General features: G+C 40.3%; 1 protein-coding gene and 1 pseudogene across 1 annotated transcript in view; one reads left to right on the top strand and one right to left on the bottom strand.

Annotated features, from left to right (window-relative positions):
- LOC118834606 (acyl-coenzyme A synthetase ACSM2A, mitochondrial-like) overlaps positions 1-15,532 on the bottom strand; it is a 35,221-nt gene extending 19,689 nt beyond the window's left edge. The window contains exons 1-5 of the mRNA XM_036742056.1: positions 15,345-15,532; positions 13,457-13,716; positions 9,659-9,869; positions 4,394-4,601; positions 3,126-3,269 (exon numbers count right to left, since the gene is read on the bottom strand). Of these exons, the coding sequence (XP_036597951.1) occupies positions 3,126-3,269; positions 4,394-4,601; positions 9,659-9,869; positions 13,457-13,642 (749 nt within the window). The 5' untranslated portion in view covers positions 13,643-13,716; positions 15,345-15,532. The remainder of the gene's footprint in view (positions 1-3,125; positions 3,270-4,393; positions 4,602-9,658; positions 9,870-13,456; positions 13,717-15,344) is intronic.
- Positions 10,136-11,328, top strand: LOC118834607 (annotated as a pseudogene).
- Positions 15,533-21,373: the final 5,841 nt, after the last annotated feature.

Consider the following 21,373-nt stretch of genomic DNA (forward strand, 5'->3'; position numbering starts at 1 on the left):
TGTAATTGAATGTACATGTGTATGTGGGGCGGGGTGGGGAGTGATGGAGGCACAGACGGATTCTAGATCCTTATCTGCTCTAACCCCAAGTGAGTGAGACACCTACTACCCATGCCTTTATTATGCTATCTGTAAGACTGGGGGCACCTTCTTTCCCGTCCTGGCTTTGTAGAAACTTTGTGATAGGGGATGCAAAGCACCCACAGCTCTATCAGCAGCTATATTCTGGGAGATGTCTGGACCCCTTTGGGAAGGGCGGCCTGGAACGTAACCTCCCAGTGGCGTTGGGCGCTTCACCATCAGCAGACTTTTCATGTGGTCAGTAGAACTCAGGTAAGTGAGAAGAGAATATAGACCAGACTCCTTTCATGGAAGATGCCAGAATCATTGGGAAGTTTAATCTTTGCCTAGTTCATGGTACCCTGGCTCTGTCTTTAACTAGCAGAGTGACCTTGGACCAGGTCTTCTACCTGATCCTCAGTTTCTTCATGTGTAAAATGAGAATACTAATCCCTATCCTACCTATATCAGGAAACTCAAATGAGACAAATCAGTCTGAAACATGAAAAGCACCGTACAAATACAAGGTATTCTTAATCCAAGAAGCTCTGCTATGAATATTCCTTAATTAAATGGGTGAAATGGGATTTTTTCCCCACACTGGGCTGAAGGGACACAGATTCAGAGAATGTATGAGCTGGAAGGGACCTTCAAGGTTCTCCCAGGATTGCATGCTTCCCATTGGCCCACAGTGGGGAGGATCATCTTTTTAGAGCTGAAAGGTCACAAATTCTTATGTCCTAATACCAAAGATTTGGAGCTGGAAGGAAATTTAGAAGCCAACAAGTCCAGCCTCTTCATTTTATAGCTAAGAAAACTGACTCCCAGAGGTAAAATAACTCATACCAGGTGTAATGGTAATTAAGGGGGGGCACTTTTTGTTGTCTTCTCTTTTGGAATGCTAAGGCTATCAAGTGCCTTTAATGAGTCTTGCCTTGGTTTGAATGGGGCCAGTAAAGCGGGACCTTTTGTTGTCGTTTATTTTGGAGTGCTTCTCAGTACTAAGGTAATGGGGAGTCATTGGAAACAATGTATATGATGCGGTACTAGTGACTGAAAAATCACCAAACCCTAAATGCTAAGGGGGCCCTGAGCTCTCAGGTCCTGGACGGGGTATACTATCAAAGGTTAGTGTTTCACAGCAGGGGGCAGGGGGGGCACTCATTGAAAGAGTGTTGGTGACCAGACTCTGGGTACCCGTGGAAGCCCCCCTCAGCTTTGAAAAGCCAATTGATAGTGCTTCTCTCTCTGGTAACTGTTTATGTATTTCTTGGACAGACAGATAGAAGCCTGTCTACTGGTTTGTGTTTATTTGCTCTGTTTATATAATGTACGCTTGTAATTTTTGTTTGTATACTCTCTGAAGTTCAGGGTGTTGGCTTTTTTCTCCAGAACTAAGTGAATGAGATACACACACACACACACACACACACACACACACACACACACACATATATATACACATATGTGTGTGTGTGTGTGTTTAATTAAAGTAAGATTGTAAACCCCTTAAAGTTGCTTTCCTTAGGAAAGCAGATCAAAGAATCTGTGCTAGCAGCCCTCTTGTTGTTGGTCTTGTTGGTCTTTCACGTAATAGTAGTGGGGAATTCCTGTTCCTTCCTTACAAAGGACAAAATAACGTGAGTGGGAAGGATTTAGATCAACTAACAGCAGCTGCTAGCAACATTGTTGTTGCACCGGGTCAGATAGACAGTACATCAAAGAACCAGGATTCAAACCCTGGCCCACTATCTCTAAAGCTAATTAATTTTTTTGAATTGAGTCATTTTTAGTCATGTTTGACTCTATTTAGGGGTTTCTTAGCAAAGATACTGGAGTGGTTAGTCATTTCCTTCCCCAGCTTATTTTACAGATGAGGAAAGTAAGGCAAACAAGGTTAAGTGACTTGCCCAGGGTCACACACCTAGGAAGTGTCTGAGGACAGATTTGAACTCAGGAAGATGAGTCTTCTGGTACTCTATCCCCTGCACCAGCTAGCTGCCCCCAAAGCTAATTAACATGTTTTCTACTGTATTCAATCTCCAATCTATTTTTGTACTCTCTTGCAATCTTTAAAAGTAAGAACATAGATTGCTTCCGATTGAGTCCTCATAGGGGTAATAGCATAATACTAACTTATCTTTCTTTTTGTCTCTCCATTACCGATGTTGCTCTGTCTCTGTCTCTGTCTGTCTGTCTCTCTCTTGCCCTTCCTTCCTTCCTTCCTTTTTCTCTTCCTTCCTTCCTTCCTTTCTTTCTTTCTTTCTTTCTTTCTTTCTTTCTTTCTTTCTTTCTTTCTTTCTTTCTTTCTTTCTTTCTTTCTTATTTTCTTTCCTTCCTTCCTTCCCTCCCTCCCTCCCTCCTTTCCTTCCTTCCTTCCTTTCTTCCTTCCTCCCTCCCTCCCTTCCTTCCTTCCTTCCTTCCTTCCTTCCTTCCTTTCTCTCCCTATTTCTGTCTCTCTCTCTCTCTCTCTCTCTCTCTCTCTCTCTTTTATTCTGTCTTGCTTAAGCAACTATTGGGGAGAGAAAAGGGTGTGATGTAATAATAGTGGGGAGTTTCTGCTCCTTCCTTACAAAGGACAAAATAAAGTGAGTGGCAAGGATTTAGATCGACTAACAGAAGAATTTCCTAATCAGCTAGCTAAGCAGTGCAGTGGCTAGGCTGACATGCCTGGAGTCAGGAAGACCCGAGTTCCAACCCAACTTCAGACAATTCCGAGCTGTGTGACCCCAGTCAAGTCACTTAACTTTGGTTTCCTTGATGTAAAATGAGATTAATAACAGCTCCCTCCTCAGGTTGTTGTGAGATAATAATTGTAAAGTGCTTGGCACGTAGTGAGGATTGTAGAGACGTCACAATCACTGTTGTCTCTGGGAGATGTCGAGTATGTCTCCTCCAAAGAGACTTAAGCAATCAATTAATCTATATTTATTAAATGCTCTCTACATTCCAGGCACATAAGAAAAGCTAATAGTTTTCCTAGGAGGGTTTCGATTCAGTCCTGCCCAAAATAAAGGGGGATGGGCCCCCTGAGATTCTCTTTTGGGGTAAGGAAGTCTCCTTACGCAGCGTCTATCTTGGATTTGAAGCCCAGGCTCCCGTGGGAGTGCTTGGCCATCTTTGGGGCGCCGGTGGTCCCGCTGGTGAAATAGATGGTTAGTGCTTCTGCGCTCCCAGTCTCTACACAGCTGTGTATAGTAGAGGCCTCTCTGAAAGACAAATCCATATATGCTCAGCACCCAGGCAGAACTCCAGAAATCAATCTGTCTGACCCACTTTTTCTTCTGAAATGAGGCTTCCTGGCAAATACTAGGGGCCCTGGGTGACCCTAAGTTGTCAGGTCTGAAGGTCCTCTGGTTTTTAGGCCTGAGTAGTAAGGATACTTCACTTAAAACAAGTAAATGTTCATTTAGAGACAAGAGCAGGTGGGCTTGTAGACAAGTATCAACTCAGCAAGTATTCTAACCCTCGTTTGTCAGGGACCTGCATCTGGATCTCTCATTTCCAAAGTGCAATCAACAACTCTGTATCTTATTTTGCTGGTTCCATCCCAAACTGGAAATTCCAAGAGTTGCAAGGCAAGAATCCTCAAGAAAATGGGTGCCCCAAACAGTCATATAGGCAGCTGCATGGAGGTAGTAAGCCCAAGTTGTAAGTTCCATATAGTAAGGAAGGAGAAACAACCCTTTCCTACCAAAACTTATAGCCCAGGATGCTCCTTGGTAAAATGAAGCTGGAGAAAATTATTCTTCAGTCTTTTCCATAAAAATTTTTCAGTGACTTTCTCCCCTTATGGACACTCCCCCTTTTTCCTCTAAGGCAACTAACATATTTTTATTACTCTGAGCCTCCTGTCCAGGCTTGACATCTTTGGATAGACCCTAACTTTGAGATCTGCTTCTCTTCTCTCCTCTTCTCTCCTCTCCTCTCCTCTCCTCTCCTCTTCTCTCCTCTTCTCTGCTCTTCATTAGTTGTGTGTCACAGTCTGGATGGAGCTATTCCCCAGATAACTTTCATGTTGGAAAGAATTGGATCAATTCATTCCTTTAATCAGTGACTTTCTCAAAGAGGTCTGTATTTCAAAACAAGGCAATCAATCACTAATGGTAAAATTTCAAAGGCATAGCAGGGTGGTTAGGGCCCTTTCCAGAGATCCTTCAATCACACAAAGGTGATGGGCAACTCCATCTACTCTAAAAGCAAGACCCATTATAGTCTATAAGAGGAACTTAAAGTTAAGCCTAAGGAAAGCTGTTAGCATAGAGAGGGCTCCCTCCTTCTAGAAACACAGGTTCAAGGGCTATCACATAGTGGATAAGATCCAGACACTCACCGTAGTAGTGCTCTGAAGTCCATCCATCCATCACGTCTATTTTCTGACACCAGGAGTTTGACTTTCAGAGCAAGGCAGTCAGGTGCCACTGCATCCACAGTGGGAGCCAAAGCTTCACTGGTTATGATACATTTGGCTTTTGAGGTCTGCAGCCGGTATAGAATGTCTTTTGCTGTCAGCATAGGGGTCCCAGGAATGAATACAAGCCCTAGAAGAAGCAAGTGATTATTGACTTGTTCATTGAATAATTCCTTTGAAAAACACTGATTGAATGTCTAATGTGTACAAGGTGGGGTGCTAAGAGCCACTAGTAATATAAATAACATTAAGATGTGGCCCTTATTCCCAGGGAGCTTACAGTTTATTAGATGAGATGACATGGCCGTATATATATATATATATATATATATATATATATATATATATATGTAATCTTAATACAAGAAAAGACTATGATAAAAGTACAAAGTGCTTACATATGTATAAAGCACAAAGTGTAGAAAGGTGCTATATACAAAGTACAAAGTGTTAATATATTTTAAATGTATTTTTTGTATTTTTATGTATTTTAATGTGCTTTTAAAAAGCAAGGGTTAAAAATAGAATTAATTTAGAATGGAGAGGATTTCCACCTAAGTTACAGATTAGACCATACCTCTGAGGTTCCTACTTCTGAAATGTAATGATTCTTTGATTTTTATGAGGTCACTTTTGACTCATCAGGTTGAGTGGTAGTGGAAATTTTTTGTCTCTGTTGGGTCAGATGTTATCATCTTTAAATAACAGGCAGTGACCAGGAGATGTGGGTAAGTGCGAGATACAGACAGCCAGAGTCCATAGAATAAGGGGAGAAAATCCTAAGGATACCAGACAGAATTAGTGTAGGATCAGGCCACTGTGGTTCCCTCCTCTGGCTCACATGCTCTCCCACAAAGCAGCAAAAAGGGAAGGTAATCTCAGTTCACTGTGTAAATGTCCAGTTGTTTTGCTGGAGTCCAGTGTCTACAGCTAGCAGTTTGCCTGCTAAAAACTTTCAGTACTTTCCTGGTACTTCAATGAGGGCTGCCTAAAGGTGACATTGTAATTGAAGAGATTCCCTATTTCAGCTATTTCATTCAGAGAATACCTTGTCGTCTTGATGTCTGTCCTTGGTTTTTCACTAAAGCTTTTAGTCACTGGGCTTGTAAATATCATTTGGAAGGTAATTCCCATGAAAAGTGTACTGTAAGCTGATATCATTTTAAAGTATAACCTCTAGAAAAGCCAATGGAATTTAAATGAAGGGCTCTGGAGGACCTAAAAAATCTAAAGACCTAAAAGAATGAATTTTTAATGGTAGAATTTTAGGCAGGCAATGGAAGATAGTTTTTGCTTTGTTTTTGTTTTTGGCAGGAGACTTCTTGGCTGTCACGTTGGAAAGCATCTGATAAATTCATTCACTTGAAATGCTACCTTTGGATATTTCTCATCGTTTAAAAAATTGATAAATTTTATTTTGATATATTACAAAACCTCCTGGCATAATTCCAAATGAATTTCCCGAAATGTATAATCCTTGAAAACAGTTAAGTAAATAAAGAGCGATTGTATTGATAATATTTACAAACTAGCTTTTTAACAATTTTCCATTTCTTAAAAGAAAGGACAGATGTTTGCCTTTATGAGTTAGTATCAGTGTTGTGTAATATTTTTGATCTAGATTTCATTACCATTTCAAATTTTCATTTTTATTGTTCTAGTAATTTTGTAAATTATTCATTTGGTTCTGTTTTGTTCACTATTCATCCCTTCATATGAGATTTCACAGATCTGAATTCTTGTTCATCATGCCTTATGGTACAGTAATATTCTATCACACTGACATGCTATAATTTGTGCAGCCATTCTCCTAATGTTGGGTTCATTTTGTTGCCAATATTTTGCTATTTCAAAACAGAGCTGCTATGAATGGATCCATACAGATAGGCCTTTTCTTTTTCTTATTTCTCTATAGACTCTTATGGGGGTATATGCCTAATAGTGGGATCATTAGGTCAGAGAGTATGAGTGATTTATGCACTTGTATGATTTTAAAGTTATTTTCCAGTGCTTGTACAGCTCCACCACAGCATGTTAATATGCTTGTCTACTTACATCTCATGAACCCTAAATTTTTCCATGTTTTGTCAAATTTGTGATACCTCGTAGTTGTTTTCATTTTTATTCCCTTGGTAATTGTAGGGGCAGTGTAGATCATGAGCTAGCTTGGAAGTAAGGAAAACTTTGGTTTAAGTCTTGGCTCTGACATATACTACCAGCTTGACCCTGGGCAAGTCACTTAAACTGTAAGTTCTCTAAGCAAATCTCTAAGATGATAAGTTGCAGAGAAGGTACCAATCTGCATCGGTGGAGGACATTTCCTCACTGGGAAGCTCCTGCTACAATGAAATCATAGGTTGAGCCCTTTTCCCTTCTTTGATAATTAGTGCTTTTGAGCTTTTTTTAAAAAGCTTCTTGCTTGTTATTTTAAATTACATGTCTCTATTTCTTCATCTTAGTATACAGAAATTCTGATAATTTGTGAATTTATCTTGTGTTTGCTACTTTACTGAAGCAGTTAATTAATTTTACAATAAGGAAAACAATAAACTAGCAACAAATCCCAAAATAAGCACAAGAGAATATTTTTAAAATTAAAGGTGAGATATGCAGAATTAATTTTTAAAAGCAGTGGAATTAATGTTAAGATAAATGTTCCGAGATATAAATTTTATTTGAAGGGCTACTTTAGCTGCTTCCCATGAAATCTGGTGATCTAATTCCTTTTAAATATCATTTTTAATGATTTTATGACTTGGCCCTTGACCTAATCATTATTTAGGATGTCCTTTTTTATTTTCTCTTTAGGTCTACATTTTTTACAATTTTATTGTGTTGTGGTCTGTAAAGGATGTGTTTAACATTTCTTTCATGAACTTGCTTGAGTTCCAGATATCTTGGCATTTTAAAAAATTAGTTCCACAAAAGATTGAGAAATATGTATATTCACAAAGATTTCCATTTGTGTTTTCATATGTCCATCAAATCTAGTTTTCTCCAATATTTTTGTCTGTAATTTCTTTCTTGTTTATTTTTCCATTTGATTTATTGAGCTCTGACAAAGGGATGCTAAAGTTGACTAGAATTCATATCTTACCACCCAAACCTTTTCTTGGTTATTTTTCCTTTGAAAATTTAATAGCTATCAGTGCATGTATATTTAGCACTGTATCACAGAAAATTCATAGATTTAGGACTGGAAGGGCCCTCAAAAATCATTTAGTCTAACCCTCTCATTATGTAGATGAGGAAACAGGCCTAGGAAGATTTAATGACTTATTCACAGTCACACAGATAGTAAGTAGCAAAGCCAGAATTTGGACCAAGATCCCATGACTTCAGACCTAGAAATTTTCCCCTGTATTATACTGCCACTTCAAAGTTATATTATTTCATTATCTATGGTATTTTTGGAAATAATGTAGTTTTCCTGATTATTTCCTTTGATGTCATCTCTGTTTGCTGTTGCTTTATATGCAATCATAATTGCAACTTTTGCTTTTTTGAATTTAGCTGAAACATAATAGCTTTCACTCTAGTTCTTTAAATGTGTATCAACTTCTGTTTTAGATATGCTTCTTATAATCAGCATATTTTGGGGTATTGTTTTTTTAATCCATCCTGTAATTTGTTTCCCTTTATTGGTGAATTCAATCTATTAATATTTAAGATAATAATTGTTTGGTTTTCCCTACATTAGCTCTTCTTATATTGCTTTTTCTCCTCTTTGACACAAGATACCATACTGGCCATTTTGTTTTTTGACAGACGAGTCTTACTCTAAGTGCCAATAATACGCAGCCATTCACTCCCCTAACTTTATTCCATAGATTATCTCACTTTGTAACACTCTAATCTTAATCACCCCCTCCTTCCAGAGAGAATCAGGTTTCCGTGAGTATAGGATAGAAAGTGTGAAAAGAGGAAATTGAGGATACAAAGGGTAAGGATTGAGAATGGTTCCATAGGGCCCAAAGATCTGGGGGTGTTTGGGGAGATGGAAGACTGGCGAGTGCTAAGATCGAATTGGAAGGGAATGAGAGCTTGGTAGAGGTAAAAGGAAAGAAGCTTTTGCTTTGGGTAGCTGTTCCAAGTCATCATTGCATTCTTTTTTCTTTCTTTCCAAACAAGACATTTTTCTCACTTAAAAAAATCCATAATACTTATTCTTTGCACTGGGTACTCTTTTTGTTTACGCATTTCTTTGTTTTTTGAGTTTTCTGTAAAGATTTCTTTCCTTTTTCCTGATCTTTTTCTTTTTGGTCTTCTGTTTTACTTGGTAACTTTGTCTTTTGAAGGTGGTACAAGGAAGCTAGACTAGAAATAAACACAGTTTTCTCATTGGAACTTTGGGGTATAAAGGAAATAATTCTGGAGCCCAAAGGAACATATTTCCCTTGGGGAATTTCAGGCATGTGGGAAGGAGAGAAATAGCCTGTTTCTCAGTAGACTGGTATCCTACCTATTCAAGGCTGCATGATTGCAGGCAGGCTTCTTTGACAACTCTCCAAAGAGAGAGTTATCCATAGTTTGGGGATATACACATAGGGATTATACTCAGATCACCCCAGTACCTTCCTTCTAAAGAAACCTAAGCACTTTTTACTTGAGTTATCTGGTTCACACTCACAACTTCCCTGCAGGGCAGGAAGTGGAAAGTATTTTTCTTTTTATAGAGGATGAAAACCAGGACCCAGAGAAGTACGATAATTTGTTCAAGTTACATAGCTAGTACTTGGTGGAACAGGGATTAAACTCTGATTCTCGATGTCTGTTAGATGGATTCATTGGCTAAATCCTCCAACCTTTTGTTGAAGACCAACGACAAAAGAAGGCAAGTTAGAAGGTTATTTTTGGTTTGCTGTAGATACACCAATGAGCAGGACAAAGGGACAACAGCAAGGAGTGGGAGAGAAGGAAGAAGAGAGGCAGAAAACCTGATTAGCTATACATAGCCTGAATAGTCAGTCCCATCAAGAGAGAGGTTACCTGTCCCAATGCAATTGACCCCAAAGAAGCAGGTAATAAAATGGCAATTTTTAAGACAAAAATGCACCTTTCCAGTTCCTGGAAATTTTGAGGTGTGAGAACTGCGGAAGGTAAAGGGACAGCTTTTTTTTTAACAGAATAGATGGCACCTTTGTGTACTTAAGTTTAAGTATCTGAGATCTGAGCCTTATCACTGACCTGCTCGGATGCAACCCACGATTGCCAGCCACCACTCAGGAATCCGGGGCAGAATCACGATCACACGATCTCCTCGCTGCAGGCCACAGGCATCTGAAAGGACATTGGCTGCCTGGCGGGTGAAATCGCCTAACTCTTGGTAGTTCCATTTCACCTCATTGCCTTCATCACTCACCCACCACAGAGCTGGGGTCAGGGCTTTCTTGCCTTCCTGATGAAATAGAAAACCTAGTGATACAAGGTACGCAGAGATTGGACATCTGTATGGGTTAGAGTGTACTAAATCCTTCAACCTTTCGTTGAAGATCAACAAAAGAAGGCAAGTTAGAGTGTTGTTTTTGTTTTGCTGTAGATGTGCTCTAAGACTGTAACAATTAGGACCTTGGGGCCAGCCAAGCAGACTGCTATCCCTAACCTCATCTCTTTTCTCCTCCTCATGCTCCTGTCTTTCCGTTAGTCACCACCACAACCAGAGAAATGGCGACTGCTGAAGTACTGAAGATTGGTAAGAAGTTCTATGAAGGTAAAACAAAGGAAGTCTGTGAATTGTTGGATAGTCCTGGGAAAGTCCTCTTGCAATCTAAAGACCAGATTATAGCAGGCAATGCAGCTAGAAAAAAATCACCTGGATGGAAAAGCTGCAGTCTCAAACAAGATGACCAGCTGTATTTTCGAGTTGTTACAGGAAGCAGGTATCAAAACTGCTTTCACCAAAAAATATGGTGAGACAGCTTTCATTGCACCTCAGTGTGAAATGATTTCAAGTGAATGGGTACATAGAAGAATTGCACTGGTTCTTTTCTCAAAAGAAATCCTGGTGTCAAAGAAGGATACAAGTTCTACCCACCTAGAGTGGAGTTGTTTTTCAAGGATGATGCTAACAATGAGCCACAGTGGCCTGAAGAACAGTTATTGCTGCAAAATGGTGTTTTGCTGGACTTAACATAGGTCAGACTGAAGTGGATAACATGAGTCATTCCACAGAGGCTATTTTTGAAATACTGGAAAAATCCTGGTTACTTCAGAGCTGTACATGGGTTGGCATGAAGAATGAATCTGGTATTGGTGTAACTACAAAAGAAATTGTTCTTGCTGACGTTACTGATAATGATTCCTGGAGGCTCTGGCCATCTGGTGGTAGAACCCAAAAGAAAGACAAACAGTCATATTGGGACCTTAAGAAAGTGACTCTTGAAGGCCAACAGACAGTGAAGAAAACTTTGAAAGGGTTGCAGAAAGAGTGAAGTTGCTTCATAAAGTGGAAAGTCCATGCAGAGTCATGGTATTGATGGGCTCAACTTCTTACCTTGGTCATTGTGAAAAACTTAAGAAGGCTTGTAGAAACTATGGAATTCCCTGTGAACTTCGAGTGACATCTGCCCATAAAGGACCAGATGAAACTCTAAAGATTAAAGCAGGGTATGAAGAAGTTGGTGTTCCTACTGCATTTGTGGTAGTAGCTGGCAGAAGCAATGGTTTGGGGCCAGTAATGTCTGGTAACATTGCTTATCCAGTACCAACCGTTTTCCCCTTACATCTGATTGGGGAGCTCAGGATGGATGGTCCTCACTTGCAGGTCTAGTGGTCTTGGCTGTTCAACTATACTTTCATCTGAGGGAGCAGCTTGATTTTCAGCCCAGATATTTGGATTAAATAACCATTTGGTATGAACTAAACCCTAAGGAAGCATATTCCTTGAAGCAGGTAGATAAGAAAATCAGAGGAGGCAGTGTATAAGAAGAATGCAGTGCATTTTTAAAAGTGGAGAACAAAAAGATTCTGATTTAGCTTCAAAAAGCATTACCAGTCAGGCAAGAGAAAAGATCATTCTAAACTAATCTTAGAAGAATATTAATAACGTTTCTTACTTGGTTTAAAAAAAAGACTAACAATTGTAAGATGCTTGAGAGGTGGCACAGGATGTTAGTCCTTGGGACAGTGTATGCAAGTGTCTACACATACACACACACACATATAGTATATATATATGCATATACACACATATGTATATATATATGTATACGCACACACACATATTCATACACATATACATACACACATACACATACATACAGCTTGTACTGTTTGGAAGACAGGGCTCCTCTCCAGTTTTTGTGGGAGAGTAGGGTTGATGATGTCTAAGGGTGACTGGGTCATGGGTTCTGAATCCAGAATGAGTTCACATGACACAGAGGCTCATGTCAACATGGACATTATTACAATACAGTGACATCATTTTAATGTTGCCTTCAAGACTTTGTTTTGCCTGTAGATGCTTCCTGGTTCCCTCTACATCTCTTAGGGTTGATTTCTATTCTTTACAGCATTTTTTTGTCTAGTAGGCAACATCATTTATCACTATATGAAAACAATAGCCAGTATTGAGTGAGGAAGAAATAAAGAATCCTAGAGTGTCAGAGCTGGAAGAGATGATCTGCTCTAACCTCCTTAATTTGGAGGAAATGAGCTGAGGAACTTAACAGACTTAACCAAGGTCATGTAGTCACCAAGTCAGGTCTAGAATCTAGGTTTTCTAACTCCCTGGCAGCCAATCCCCACTCTACTGTACACAGTTGTAGGTAGTTGAATGAAGATTGCAAGGCTGGGCAACTAGGATATTCTGATGCCTTAATTGGGCAGCTAGGTAGCACCATGGAAAGAACACACTAGTCATATTGTGAAAGAAGAATCAGAACAAAAGGGAAAAATCACGAGAATAAAACAAAAACCCCCAAAAGTGAAAATCCTATGCTTCCATCTGCATTCGGACTCCATGTTCTTTCTCTGGATATGGATGGCATTTTCCATCATGAGTCCTTTGGAATTCTCATGGATCATTGTATTGCTGAGAAGAGCTAAGCCTATCATATTTGATCATTGCACAGTATTGTGCATGAAATTCTGGTTCTGTGGAGCTAATTTCTTGGACTAAGAAAGTTTTCTTTAGAGGATGTAGGGTGGAGAGAGGTAGAAGGAGGAAGAATGGATTCTGATCTAGTAAATACTTTGATCTTTCTAGATGGGCTTTCAGATCCATTAGCATGTGTTGTACTTGGGCTCTGCTATAACCTTTCTCCTCTTTGCCCTTGTGTTGGGGTCTCCTTCAGCTGTGCTTGTCTGTTTAATCCCCCCTTTTCTCCCAAGATGAACCTGAGGGAAATGATTTACTGCCCCTACTCCTGTGATTATCCTGTAGAGACAAACTGAGCCCAGAGAGAGGAATGGTTTTAACCAAGGTCACGCAGTAGTCAAGCCAAGACTGGAACCTAGGTTTCTTAACTCCCGGGTAGCTCCCCAACTACATTCCCCCATGTCTACCCTCTAGAGACAAAAAAATCAGGAGATGATTGAATGAGGTCAGGGCATCTAAGTTGGTGCAAAATGGAATGGAAAGGGGGGTGTAGTCTGATTTCAGATCTAGTGTGTTTGCCATGGGAAAGCCTCCCATTGCTTCCTGCAGAGCAGGGAACACATGAGATGAATTCGTCCTTCGGGAAATTCTAACTTAAGACATACTTCATGGAGGAAGTAGGTGGGAGAGCTAGAGAAGGGAATCAGAAAGATGGATTAGGGATGCTTGAAGCTAAAACCAGGGAAGAGGCAGACAAAGTATGTGCTGTGTTGTGTTCTGTGTTGGCATGAGAGTGGAACAAGGGTACCCATTTTTCTGAGGGATACTCACTGTGGTTTTGATATTCCACTTCCCCAAAGCTAAACAGCAAAACACCAAAAGTCTAGTTCCTGCTCCCCAATTTCCCCCACTTCCCCCACTTCTCAGTCCCTGGAAATCCCTATCACCTTTTCCATTTGAGCCCAGTGATCCAGCACGTCGTGTGCAAAGTTAAACTTCTCAGGCATTTCTGGATTTCTTGCCCCCAAAAAAGCCTGTTGGCCCATGTTCCTGGGATGGAGGTGCAGTGGACAGCAGGACAGCCAGGAGGCCCACAGGGCTCGGTACCCTTGGAATCTTAGCGGCAGCCTCATGATCAGGAAAGGATAGTCCAATTGGTACCAGGGAGCCACAGCAAACCTTCAGACCTAATTTCACTGCCAGAACTCTGTAGGCAGCGAGAAATAGAAGAAAGGGTATTAACTTCTTCTTGGCAACACACCCAACCAAACCTCGGGCCTCCAGGGCCACCTGAGGGAAACCAACCTCCTTCACTGCTCACATGATAGCTTGGTTGTATGTCCAGATACCAAAGAAGAGGTGGGACAGGGGCTGGGGGTGGGCTATCCTCTCAGTTTCTGAGGTCTGCATCATACAGCAAGCGTAGGACTGAGTTCAATAGGGTTGGCATTGTTCATCTTTCAACACTTCCCAGAATAGAACAGACAATTCCCTATGATGTTTGATTACCATACAGAATTTTCAGGGACTCCAATTATTGCTCCTCCCTCCCCCCAGCATTTGAGAGTACAAGAAACAATGTTTTTCCTACAGGATACCACACTGCTGTATCCACTGAAGATCTGTACATGTGGTAGTGGACAGAGCACTGGACTTATGTAATAAATATGTAAGTCCAAGTCCCACTTAGCTATGTGACCTTGGGCAAATCACTTAATTCCCCTAGCCTCGGTATCTTCATCTGTAAAATGGGGATATTAATAGCAACTATTTTATAGGGTTATTGTGAGGATCAAATAAGATAATATGTGTAAAGTATTCTGCAAAACTCAATGCAACCTATAAATGTTAGCGGTTATAATCCTGGTTTGTTTTACAGCATTTGCTGTTGTTGAGTCATTTCGGTCATGTCTGACTCTCTGTGACCCCATTTGGATTTTTCTTGGCAAAGATACTAGAGGGGTTTGCCGTTTCCTTCTACAGCTCATTTTACAGATAAGGAACTGAGATAAAGAGGGTTAAGTGACTTGCCCACAGTCACACAGCTAGTAAATGTCTAAGGCCACATTTGAACTCAGCTCCTCCTGACTCTAGGTCTGGCACTCTATCCACTCAACCACCTAGCTGCATGTAACAGTGTAGACAATTAGAATAGAATTGTAATATAATAATCCAACCCTCCAACTCTTTCATTCAATGACAAAGGCTCCATCTCACCATACTAGTTAATCAGAAGCACCTTAGCTGTCACTGTGACATATATATATGTCATATATATATATGTATATGTGTATATATATGACACTAGGACTATGTCATCGGCCTCCTTTAAATGGGTCCAAGCCTAGAGGCACAGAATTTCAGGTTTGGAAGGTTCTCCTGTAACTTCGACCTATACCTGAATGAGAATCTCCTCCACCATCCTCTGACTCTGACTCTAAACCCCAATGTGGCAATCCAGCTTACCTCTAATGATCTCTAGTGAGGGTTAACTTACTGTCTATGGAGACCAGACCTTTCCACTTTTGGATAGTTCTAGGAGTTAATTTTTTCCTTTCATCAGCCCTAACCTCATTTCTTTGCAGCTTTTACCCGTAGATCTTATTTCTTCCCTCTGGGGCCACACTGAACAGCACATGCCCTTCTGGTGTTGAGGATAGTTATTGAAGGTCTGGCCAGAAGAAATTCCCACATCAACCAAGACTGAAAATGCACATCTCTTTTTGCATTGTAGCTTTCTCAGCTCTCAGACTCCTCAAACTACTTTTACAGTTTATTCTTTCTTGTACCCCCGTGTGTTCATACTTCCCACAGCCCTTCTTCCATGAACCTTACCCTCTTCCAACTCCAGGCTTGGCACGTCCTTCTGGATGTGAGTGATGAAAGGATAAGGACGTCCCAACATCTCTTGAGACTTAAGTGCTTACCGCCGGTGGGGTTTTGGAAAGAGAGCAATTGTGAGGACTCACTCAAGGAGGCTTAGAAAAAAGGAGGAGGAGCTCTCCTATGGAGTCCCAGAATCTGATTTTACCTCCTTCTTAATGCTCACTTTCTGCTTAAACCCAAGTTACTCATAAGCCATAAAATTGGACCAGGCAACATTCCATCGGCTAAAAGCCAAGGCTAGCAATTTATTTAAAAGGACAATTAAATGTCATTAGTTCAACTCAATTTGATTTAATTCATTTCAAAAAGTATGTATTAAGCACCTACTATATACAAGGCTTTATGCTATTATGAATAATGCCTGGGATGACTCTCTTGAGCTTGCAACAATTCTGAGGAAAATCAATTTCTTCCTGCCTTACATGATCCACAGTCTCACTTACTGTGTCTATGTGTATGCATGGTGTCATTCGTGCCATTTGCAGTCACCTTCCTCCTCACCTCTATGGACTATATTTTATTACTCTTCCAGTGCTTCTTGTCATATGGTTTTGGACTAGGTTGCCTTTGAGATTCCTTTGCCCTCTAAATCTACAATCCTGTCATCTTTGGGATGAGTTCTGAGAAGAGGCGCCTACCACAGCGCCTCTCGTACTGCTGACGTCCGGTAAATGTTGATTGAACGAACAGTTACGGCAGAGACGGGGGCTAACACAGGTCAGTGAATCTCTTAGATTAGTATTAGTTTATCATTACACTGCAGGATTGAAAGGCCAGGTCAAAGATCCAACTGGTTGAATGTGTAAGGGAACCTGGCCCAGCAGTTTCCGGAAGCGGAGGGTTGTTTTTTTGTGATTAAATTAACACCATGCCCCACATAGCTGGTGAAGGGTAATGGAAGGAACATTGAATTCCAAAGTCAGACAGAGGGCCTGGGTTCAAATTCTGCCTCTTCAATTACTACCTGTGTGAGCAGGTACAAATTGCTTAATCTTGTGATATAATACTACTGTGCTATAAGAAATGGTGAGCAGGCTAGTTTTAGGAAATCATGGAAATACTCGCATTAAGTAAGGAGTGAAATGAACAGAACCAAGGGAACACTGGATGTAGTAGCAGCAATATTATTCAAAGAATAACTGTGAACGACTAAGCTATTCTGAGTATTATAAATATTTAAGTCAACTACAAAGGACCTATGAATTGTGGGGATTAAAATTGCCCAACCTACAATAAACCTACAATAAAAGAGATTGAGATAGAGCTCTGAGCCAAAAGGCATTTCATGAAAGGGCCTCATCTAATGAAGCGGCCCTCAGATCTTCCTCACAATCTGACATACCCCCTTCTTCTAGGACCTTGTTTTTATAGGGTTTCCAAATATGCAAGAGAGGCATAGTGAAATACAGACTCTCACTGGTTGATAGACCTTGCTCTTGAGGGCCAAAAATGACCTATCAGCAGGAGGGTCACAGATTGGGCAAAGCATAGGGCATCTCCACTAAGTGATCATTTGCTCATGTTGGACAAAAGAGAGAGCCTGGAGGTACAAAAATAAATTGGGGAACTTTCCAAAGCCTCAAGGCATTCTTCCTCAACTGGACTTGGACATGGCATTTGAGCAAAAGAGAATGGAGATATCTTTGTCAGCATTCATGACTTGGTAAACAAGTGGTGAACATGACATTAAAGTCTGAGGCCCTCTAAGAACCTATCTATCCCTATATGATTTATGTAATATAGCAAACTGATTGGAATAGAGTAGGGGTCCAAATGAATTATTTCTCACAAAGGAAGATGCCATCCACCTCCAGTGAAAGAAATGATAAATAGAAGTATGCATAGTGTGGTTTTACATCCATCCATCCATCCATCCATCTATCTATCTATCTATCCATCTATCTATGTCAAATGGCAGCCTTCTTTAGTTCAGGTTGGGAGGGAGGGAAGGAGACAGCAACTTAAAATGTACTTAAAATGGAACTTAAAATGTAATTTTAAAAATCCCCCAAATTGTTGATCTTTCTGAGCCTCAGTTTCTTCATCTACAGAAGTTAGCTTTAAATCAATGACTTTTTGGTTCCTAACTTCTGTTACTAATTTCATAAGGGCCATCAGCCATGAATTTGCCCAAACCTTTATTAAATATATTTATGTTTTCAGTCTTTGCTAGTTCTAAACAGGACAGTGAGTGGTGTGGTGGTAGGGTGATAGTTTGGGAGAAGGGCAGGTAATAATAAATAAGTTTCCCATCTGCTGCCTCTTACTAGTCACGAAACCTCTGTGATTTGATTGGTATCGTCCTTGACTCCCTGATGTAGACTGGAATTCCTCCACACCAGAATCGTTGGTTGTCAGCTCAGTACTTGGTAACCAGCCTTTCAGGGATGTGTATCTTGGCATTCCACTAGCCTCACTCTTGAACAACAGGAACACAGTCTTTGGTGGGACTAATCCCTGAAGCCTTTCATGATGGATTAGACCCATCGGAGCTTGTATGCTACCATCACAGACTCTAAGAACCCAAAGTCCATGCTACAATCAGATACCAGAGTAGAACTTTGAAAGTATAGCATGTTTGAGTAAAAAGAGACCTGAGCTATGATCTAATCCTACTCTTCCTTTTTGCAGATTAAGCAACGGAGGCCTAGACAAATCTGCTGACTTGCATACTGATTGTATGAGCTTAGCTAAATCATTTAACCTCTTTAGGCCAGAGGTGTCAAACCCACCGCCTGCAACATTCTCCAGTGGCTAAGCCTGGATAAAATGTAATTGGGCAATATTTAACAAAATAAATGAAAATACAATAAGACATAGATAACATTGAATTTTTTAAAACAACATGAGTTTACAGGAATTCTTATGCTCTGTTTCTATTTGAGTTTGACACCATTGCCCTAGGCAACTCTAAGACTAGTGGAACATTTTATACCATTTTATATCATTTTTGTGATTTCAATAAGACTCAGAGCCTGAACTGATTAACCAGAAGAAAGGCCTGATCCTAACAGTCTCAAGTTTGCTCAGGTAATACCCTTAGCACCGTCAACAGGCCAGATCAGACTGACCTAAGCACATTCTTTCCCCCGTTAGCCATTAAGAAGACCACCTCGCTTAGTACTCTACAGGCATATACTTTAGCTGACCTTTGTCAACACTCCTGTCTTTACAACCCTATTCCATTAAGGAAAATCCTCTTCTTGTATCATGGTTAAACATACATGGGGGCCATAAAAGTGAGGTAACGCAGGCTTGCTGGGTCTGCTAAAATAACGTGTATAAGTTTTCTCATTCCTTTGTTCAGACAGCCAGAGCTTATGCTCTGACTCCTTGTACGTACAAGTAAGCTAGCTTAGCTATGCTTTCAGGGAAAATAATAAACAACATGGATTTTTCTATCATCTAGCTTGTTTGCCTCCTTCAACTAAACTTTCAGGTTTAACACTTATGGTGCCGTGAACTTTGGATGGAAATGATGGAAATGGGACAACGCAGCCCAACCTTGCCAATGTTTTGGGTGCCACAGGATTAATTTTTCCTGGAATTTTGGCCTTGACAAGGTGGAGGTAAGTTGTCTCCATTCCCAGCTTCCAAAAAGGACTCCCATAAAATTGGTTGAAGTCTGAAAATTCCCTTTAAGCTAGCTCTGGGGGCAGGGATCAAATCTGTGGCATCAGGGATCAGATCTGCAGGCAAACGCACATAGATCCCCTGGAAACACTGATTGATCTAGAAAATTAGCTATGGATCAGTCAAAAACTAGAATTAGAAGTCCAACCATTCCTCCACTCCCTCCACCCTATTCCTTATCCCCTCCCTTCCTTCCTTCCCTTGGAGGCCCGGATCCAGGGGAGAAAAATTGCACTTTGCTGTTACCCCTTCCCCCTCTGTCTCCCAGGAAAGACTCTGATCCGGAGGGAGGTAACTCTGTTCTGCTACCGTTGCCTTCACTCTTCCTTCCCTCCCCCACCTTTTTCCCCTTTCCCTTAAGGGCTCTGTTTTTGCCTTCTGCCCTATTCCTGCTTGCTTCTCTTAAAGGCTCTGATTATGGGGAGGATAAATGCATTTTATCCTTACTCCTAGCCTTCCCTTACCTGCCCTAGTCCTCCTCCATCTCCCCTTTCCCCCTTCCTAAGGGATAAGATATGGAGAGTCAGAAAAATCAGGAATGCCAAGGCTTCCCCAAAGACCACAGGGGTGCTAATAGTCAACTCCTGAAAGCTTCTAATTCTCCATGGTTTAAACTCTGAGCTCAGTCTGTATTTGTTGTGTATTTGTTTTGTTAATTGTCTGTTAATTGTCTGTGTGAGAGCATGTGCTTTATGTCTATACCATGTAAAATCTGAAACGCAGGTAGCCAGAGAATTCTAAGGCTGCAGTTAGGGAAACAGAGACTCTTTTTTTGTAAAGTCTGGTCTGGCCAACTTGGACTTGCAGAAAAAAAAATAGAGCTGAAACATTTTAGCAGATTCTGGGATCGATTATTCAGTAAACGTTTGGAAACTGGTTAGTTGGATTTTGAGAGAGAACTCCTGAGACTGTAAAATCACTCCAGGAGCTCACTCTTGCTGAAACACCTCCTCCCAAAGCTGATCACTTATCATTCCCCACTCCCTCGCCAGAGTTAAGAGGGAATCTTTTCCCTTAGATTTAAGTGCAAAAAGTTTTTAAGGAGTGAGCAAAAGGTGAAGTTTACTCGAGTTACAATCATTGAGATCTTTCACCATTGTTGTCCTGTCTCTAACTGAGCCAGGGCTGCCGTAAAAGTTAGAGCAGCTAAAACAAACTCCTCTCATCCCAGATCAGATTAGGAGAAGAGAATGCAGGAGAACTGTAGGGAAAACTTAAATCACCCTTCCCCATCTGGCAAAAGGAGGAGAAGGACAGAAATTCACAGACTGACAGTATTATGACAGTTCTGTGCCCAACGGGTACTTTTGTAGCTCATCTTTTTTGGCAAAGCTTGGAAATGTCATCCAAGTCCTATGCATTCTGCCCACTCGGTCCCCAGCAGCTGCAAAACCTGCCCTAGGCTCAGTAACTTCTGCGGTCGTGGGGGAAGGGCGAGGTAGATGGATTTGGACTTTCTGCCTCCCAGAATTGTCACCACTGGGATACTAGCTTCTGCTCTAGGTAACTTCACACTTCTTTGTTCCAATTTCAAAACTGCATTTTAATCTCTGTTTGACCTGTTTCCTGATTTGTAAAGGGAATATAATAATGATGGTTGTTGTGGGATCAAAATGATAATGATTGTAAAATGCTTAACATAAAGTCTGGTATATGTTAGATACAACATTATTATTATCTCTCTTTAAATTAATTGTTAATTTGAAGTGGTTTTTAAATACCAAAAGTAATAAGCCGAATAATTTGTATATGTGGTAATCTGGTAATGCAATTGATGTCATCTGAAAATTGTTTCTGTATTTCTAAAATTCTCTTAGATTGTGAAATTTGAGAAGACCACTGTGTGGTAAGAAATGATATTATAGCAATTCTAATGAGATTTTGACATATGTGAATTGGGTTTTTAAAAGGATGTGATAAATTTGATGATTTGGAACTGTTATATTTGGTTATAACAAGAAATAATTAATAATACTGATATCTAACCATGAGAACAGACTTTCTACATGAAAAAGTTTTCTATTATGAGAATATATGTGGTGATTTAAAGTTATACTTTCAAATGATGAGATGAAAGATTCTCTGTGCAAGGAGATTTAGAAATGCACTCACCTAAATTGATAAATGGGTTGTTTCAAGTTTTAAAATGCATAATTATGTTTAGGGCATTGTTACATTTTTAAATTGTGTAATTTGGCAAACATGTATCAGCAATACTGAAGAAAAATGTGATTTATAAATAATAATCTTTTACAATGCTAAGAGTATTGGGCCTTAGAAATTAAAATGTTACCACTAGTGATTATGAATCCAGATTTGGTTTGCTCATCCAACTAGGTTATAGT

This window comes from Trichosurus vulpecula, chromosome 1, assembly GCF_011100635.1.
Source record: "Trichosurus vulpecula isolate mTriVul1 chromosome 1, mTriVul1.pri, whole genome shotgun sequence".
NCBI lineage: Eukaryota > Metazoa > Chordata > Mammalia > Diprotodontia > Phalangeridae > Trichosurus > Trichosurus vulpecula.